Genomic DNA, 6,462 nt, shown 5'->3' with positions numbered 1-6,462 from the left:
GGCAGAAAGGACCAAACTTGTGATTCAATCTACAATCGGACCTATGTTCCAAAAGGTCACAACACAACGAGGAACCCACCTAAATCTCATTCATACGGCACATCTTTAAGTTCCTCTGAGAAATGGAACAAATTCGGAGTGATATTTTTTTATTGATTCAACAGCTGCAACAGCAATAGCTTCTTCTTCAGGGTAATAAGCGATCGGATCCGATAGATGCGGTTCTGGAATCTTAAGCACGCCTTCTAGCATGGCGTGGAGGCAGTACGCTGCATATGTAACATGATACCCGCCTTCTTGCACCATAAGCAACCTTCCTTGGCTGTGTTCTTCTGCCACTCCCCTCATTATCTGCCCAATCCTTCTGTATCTATTCATCGTCAGGCTTTGTCTCCCGTTTGGATCAAACTGCAGATCCGACAGTAAAAAAAGTGATTATCTGTCAGTCCATGATATTCCAAGCATCTCACAAACTAGGCATGCTGCATCACTTGCAAATGTTTGAAGCCAAAACCTTGGGGTGAATTCTAATGATGGAGAACAAAGAACAAAGCAAAGGAATGCAAAACCGGAGCAGCTTACATAAGTTATCTATTTACCCCTAACCACGAAAATAAACCCTGCAGAAGTGCTTAGACAGACTATTCTAGTCCGGAATAAGTTACATGAACCATAAACAACTATACCAAACTGTGATTAAAGAAGTTTCTAATGGAGTACTGAAACTGCAGACTCTGTAAAATAGTTAGGTCTCAATAATAACCCACCTATGGCAAAAGAATGTGGTCAGCTCAAACAACCACAAAAGGAAACAAACACACTTGCAAGAAATAGAGCTAGATTAGCGGTAGCCTATCTGCCTACTTAGCTTAGGCGCACAGCGTACTCAGTGTGGTTAGCATAATAGTGCTGATATGGATTTGAATGCTAATGAGGGAAAATTACAATTAAGCTTTTGGCAAAGAAAGAACTCACAGCGCTAGAATCTTGACCAACAACGAGAACAACCATATCGGGTCCAAACCTTCTAACAGCAGGAACCACCAGCTCAGTCATGGCATATTCATAGCCACGGTCACCAGTGCCATTAGGTAAAGGGACATTCAGATTGTAACCCAATCCCACGTCTACACCAATTTCATCAGCAGATCCTTTCTGCGGGTGAGACGATCCCCATGACCCATGGTTCATATGAAGTGACACCGGAAGAACCTTATCAGATGTATAAAACCCTTCAGCTGTGCCATTTCCATAGTGCACATCGATGTCAATAACCGCAACTCGGGAACAAGAACCCGAATCTAACGCCAGCTTGACAGCAAGAGCCGCATTGTTGAGGAAGCAATACCCATCGGCTTGAGTAGGCTGTGCGTGGTGGCCTGGTGGGCGTACCAGAGCATAAGCCATCTTCCCATGAGAATCAAGAATATGTTGCATAGCTGATAGAGTAGTTCCAGCTGCAAGAAGGGAAGCTTCCCACGAGCCTGGGCTCATGAAAGTACCTGGAGCAAGTTCACACATTTCTCCTGATTTATCTGCCTCCACTAGCTTCTCGATGTACTCTGTGCAAGGAAGCAAAGATCACAGATCAAAATTGAATTCGTTTAAAGTTTCTTCTTTTACGCCCTAAATCTCGAACATTAGATTTGGCATACCTGAAGTGTGAAACATCAGAAGCTCAGATATTATTGCTGGACGGCCGGTAAACCAATTGATATGAGGAGCGATGGGACCGCGTCGGAGAATCGAAAGCATGTTCCTGACGCGATCGGCATTCTCCGGGTGCTTCTCCAATACGTCGATGAACCCAGGGTCGTATCCGGAGTCGAAGACGCCTAATACGGCGTCGTGTCGGAGCATTCCGTCGTGCCAGAAGACGTCTAGGTGACTGGAAGCCATCGGCCGGCAACGGAGATTGGGGTTGGACGACGTCGGAGGCCATTGGGGTTAATTGATTAGTTTAATTGCTAATGTAAAGTAAGGTTAGTAATTTTAGACAAGAAACTTCGTGCTTATTGGGCTGGAGTGGACTGGACTGGACATGCTGATAGTGACAAGGTTTACTGTTATTGTTTGGGTTTACTTTTTTTTGGATTTTAATTTTTTTCATCTTACATCACATAGACATTATAGTCTTCTTCTTCACTACTCACTAGAATTTCATGGAAACAACAAAAATATATTTTTCTTCCCCCCTCGTAAGACAATTATGTATCTTTTTTTTAACTTTGCGTTATTAGTATATATGCATATGAATATGATTAGTATTTATATAGTTAGACCACACTTTGTTTCAAAAGGAGATTAGTGCAATTATGATTTGGGACCATTGAATTAATGGGATTTTTTTTGCCCCAATTGTTACGTACGCAGATGTAAAACGACTTTGAAGATTCCGCAGTCCCGTCCACCATTCCGACGACTTGAAAGTAAAACCCACAACAAAAAGTCTTTGGAAGATGAAAGAACCATTCCGAACCTCAAGAAGGGGTAATACCGTAATTAAACCAAACGACTCTGAGTCAACACACTCTTCTTTGCTATAAAATCCCCCCCAAAGCACAATTTTCACTAACCATGGTGGTGAACTGATAGAGATTCTCAACCAAAAAAAAAAAAAAAAAAAAAGNAGCAGATCCTTTCTGCGGGTGAGACGATCCCCATGACCCATGGTTCATATGAAGTGACACCGGAAGAACCTTATCAGATGTATAAAACCCTTCAGCTGTGCCATTTCCATAGTGCACATCGATGTCAATAACCGCAACTCGGGAACAAGAACCCGAATCTAACGCCAGCTTGACAGCAAGAGCCGCATTGTTGAGGAAGCAATACCCATCGGCTTGAGTAGGCTGTGCGTGGTGGCCTGGTGGGCGTACCAGAGCATAAGCCATCTTCCCATGAGAATCAAGAATATGTTGCATAGCTGATAGAGTAGTTCCAGCTGCAAGAAGGGAAGCTTCCCACGAGCCTGGGCTCATGAAAGTACCTGGAGCAAGTTCACACATTTCTCCTGATTTATCTGCCTCCACTAGCTTCTCGATGTACTCTGTGCAAGGAAGCAAAGATCACAGATCAAAATTGAATTCGTTTAAAGTTTCTTCTTTTACGCCCTAAATCTCGAACATTAGATTTGGCATACCTGAAGTGTGAAACATCAGAAGCTCAGATATTATTGCTGGACGGCCGGTAAACCAATTGATATGAGGAGCGATGGGACCGCGTCGGAGAATCGAAAGCATGTTCCTGACGCGATCGGCATTCTCCGGGTGCTTCTCCAATACGTCGATGAACCCAGGGTCGTATCCGGAGTCGAAGACGCCTAATACGGCGTCGTGTCGGAGCATTCCGTCGTGCCAGAAGACGTCTAGGTGACTGGAAGCCATCGGCCGGCAACGGAGATTGGGGTTGGACGACGTCGGAGGCCATTGGGGTTAATTGATTAGTTTAATTGCTAATGTAAAGTAAGGTTAGTAATTTTAGACAAGAAACTTCGTGCTTATTGGGCTGGAGTGGACTGGACTGGACATGCTGATAGTGACAAGGTTTACTGTTATTGTTTGGGTTTACTTTTTTTTGGATTTTAATTTTTTTCATCTTACATCACATAGACATTATAGTCTTCTTCTTCACTACTCACTAGAATTTCATGGAAACAACAAAAATATATTTTTCTTCCCCCCTCGTAAGACAATTATGTATCTTTTTTTTAACTTTGCGTTATTAGTATATATGCATATGAATATGATTAGTATTTATATAGTTAGACCACACTTTGTTTCAAAAGGAGATTAGTGCAATTATGATTTGGGACCATTGAATTAATGGGATTTTTTTTGCCCCAATTGTTACGTACGCAGATGTAAAACGACTTTGAAGATTCCGCAGTCCCGTCCACCATTCCGACGACTTGAAAGTAAAACCCACAACAAAAAGTCTTTGGAAGATGAAAGAACCATTCCGAACCTCAAGAAGGGGTAATACCGTAATTAAACCAAACGACTCTGAGTCAACACACTCTTCTTTGCTATAAAATCCCCCCCAAAGCACAATTTTCACTAACCATGGTGGTGAACTGATAGAGATTCTCAACCAAAAAAAAAAAAAAAAAAAAATGGGATTACCTCAAAAAAATTTGGCTTCTTTCTCCATCTTTCTCTTCTCTTTACTTAGTATCGCACCATTGGCTTTCTCCGAGATCTTTTTAGAAGAGCATTTCGAAGGTAAAGTATATATAAACACTCTTGACTTGACTCTTCTCTCCTTTTCCGGATAACAAAACATCGATTTGTGCTAAAAGTTTTTGAATTTTGTTGCTATCTATGATCAGAGTAAGTAGTAGTTCGATTTGACTTGTTTAGGATAGTGAAGCCAAATCCATCACTCAACTAGAATCTTCTATTCTAGGATTTTCCTTTTCTGGTAGTATAACGACTATATGGTTCTAGATTCTTTCTCTTTTGTTTGGGTTTCTATTTATAGATTTATGTAATTAACTTAGTCCGATTGTGTTTAGGTGGATGGAAAAGCAGGTGGGTCTTGTCTGATTGGAAAAGAAACGAAGGCAAAGCTGGAACCTTTAAGCACACTGCCGGCAAATGGCCCGGCGATCCTGACAATAAAGGTATACATCTCCTTTTTGCCCACCCTTGATATGTAATTTCAGAACTCTTATCTTTTTGGCGTTAAGGGCTTCACTTGGTTTTTTTGCAATGCTAAGTGGATTTCTTACCATCTGCAGAATAAGAGAATCTTAGTCTCCGTTCTCTGTGATTTCATGCGTTGCCCTGTGATCTTTGTTATGCTGCAGTGTCTTTCTTCTTTGATATGTTCTTGTCAGCAGCTTGTTTTGTATAGATCTTTAGCTTTTTTTTTGTTATGTGAACTAGGATATATGTAGTTATTAAGCGTACTGGCTTTCGATTCTCTGAAGTTAACTTGAGGGATATTAGGATCTTCATTTGGTTACACTTAAGGAACTTTTTTAGTTCTTTGATTTGCTATTGTCAGCAGCAGATTGTGTGTAGATCTTGAGCTCTCTTGTAACGTGGAGNCTAGGATTTTCCTTTTCTGGTAGTATAACGACTATATGGTTCTAGATTCTTTCTCTTTTGTTTGGGTTTCTATTTATAGATTTATGTAATTAACTTAGTCCGATTGTGTTTAGGTGGATGGAAAAGCAGGTGGGTCTTGTCTGATTGGAAAAGAAACGAAGGCAAAGCTGGAACCTTTAAGCACACTGCCGGCAAATGGCCCGGCGATCCTGACAATAAAGGTATACATCTCCTTTTTGCCCACCCTTGATATGTAATTTCAGAACTCTTATCTTTTTGGCGTTAAGGGCTTCACTTGGTTTTTTTGCAATGCTAAGTGGATTTCTTACCATCTGCAGAATAAGAGAATCTTAGTCTCCGTTCTCTGTGATTTCATGCGTTGCCCTGTGATCTTTGTTATGCTGCAGTGTCTTTCTTCTTTGATATGTTCTTGTCAGCAGCTTGTTTTGTATAGATCTTTAGCTTTTTTTTTGTTATGTGAACTAGGATATATGTAGTTATTAAGCGTACTGGCTTTCGATTCTCTGAAGTTAACTTGAGGGATATTAGGATCTTCATTTGGTTACACTTAAGGAACTTTTTTAGTTCTTTGATTTGCTATTGTCAGCAGCAGATTGTGTGTAGATCTTGAGCTCTCTTGTAACGTGGAGTTCTTTAGGTGTACTGGCTTTCGATCTTTGAATTTAACATGAACAAAAATAGAATCCTTTTTTTTGGTTAAACTGAGGAATTTTTTTGTTCGATCTTTCTTCATGTGTTTAGGTATTCAGACCTATAATGATGCCAAGCATTATGCAATTTCTGCAAAGATTCCTGAGTTTAGCAACAAAAACCGGACTCTTGTTGTCCAGTACTCAGTCAAGATTGAACAAGACATAGAATGTGGTGGCGCTTACATCAAGCTCCTCTCTGGCTATGTTAACCAGAAGCAGTTTGGTGGTGATACTCCTTACAGGTAATCAATCTTGTGCCTTATACCTTTATGCCATAGTCAAGTTGCCTAGATTTAGTTATGTCGTCGTTTATGAGACTATAGTAGGAAGAACAATGACGAAGTTGTTGATTCCAAGAAAAGGTGGAAATGTTTTTGGATTCCGTGAACTAATTAATGCTCATGCTTTTTCTCTGGGGATTCATCATTAAACTGTTCATTCCTTTTTCTATGCAGTCTAATGTTTGGACCAGATATATGCGGAACGCAGACAAAGAAGCTTCATGTTATTCTTTCATATCAGGGACAAAATTATCCGATTAAAAAGGATTTGCAATGTGAAACAGACAAATTAAATCATTTTTACACATTTATTCTGCGGCCTGATGCTTCTTACAGCGTTCTGGTCGATAATAAAGAGAGAGAATTTGGCAGTATGTACACAGACTGGGACATCCTTCCTCCAAGGAAGATAAA

The 6,462-nt window shown here is 40.6% G+C and overlaps 3 protein-coding genes across 3 annotated transcripts in view; 1 reads left to right on the top strand and 2 right to left on the bottom strand.

The window, feature by feature from the left end:
• LOC104766663 (histone deacetylase 8) lies at window positions 7-1,973 on the bottom strand. Its single transcript, XM_010490590.2, has 3 exons — window positions 1,656-1,973; window positions 976-1,562; window positions 7-408 (listed from the first exon to the last, which is right to left on the bottom strand). Exons 1-3 carry the CDS (start codon window positions 1,897-1,899, stop codon window positions 106-108), a joined length of 1,134 nt encoding a protein of 377 aa, XP_010488892.1. The 5' UTR covers window positions 1,900-1,973; the 3' UTR covers window positions 7-105.
• Window positions 2,541-3,465, bottom strand: LOC104778625 (histone deacetylase 8-like). Its single transcript, XM_010503077.2, has 2 exons — window positions 3,143-3,465; window positions 2,541-3,049 (listed from the first exon to the last, which is right to left on the bottom strand). Exons 1-2 carry the CDS (start codon window positions 3,384-3,386, stop codon window positions 2,541-2,543), a joined length of 753 nt encoding a protein of 250 aa, XP_010501379.1. The 5' UTR covers window positions 3,387-3,465.
• Window positions 4,069-6,462, top strand: part of LOC104766654 (calreticulin-3) — a gene marked incomplete in the record, with an annotated part of 7,227 nt that continues 4,833 nt past the window's right edge. The window contains 4 exon segments of the mRNA XM_019243352.1: window positions 4,069-4,223; window positions 4,517-4,624; window positions 5,817-6,009; window positions 6,223-6,462. Of these exon segments, the coding sequence (XP_019098897.1) occupies window positions 4,115-4,223; window positions 4,517-4,624; window positions 5,817-6,009; window positions 6,223-6,462 (650 nt within the window).

The sequence above is a fragment of the Camelina sativa genome, chromosome 3 (genome assembly GCF_000633955.1).
Source record: "Camelina sativa cultivar DH55 chromosome 3, Cs, whole genome shotgun sequence".
NCBI lineage: Eukaryota > Viridiplantae > Streptophyta > Magnoliopsida > Brassicales > Brassicaceae > Camelina > Camelina sativa.
Note: the sequence above shows the minus strand (reverse complement) of the source record. Positions and strands in the feature narration are given on the sequence as shown.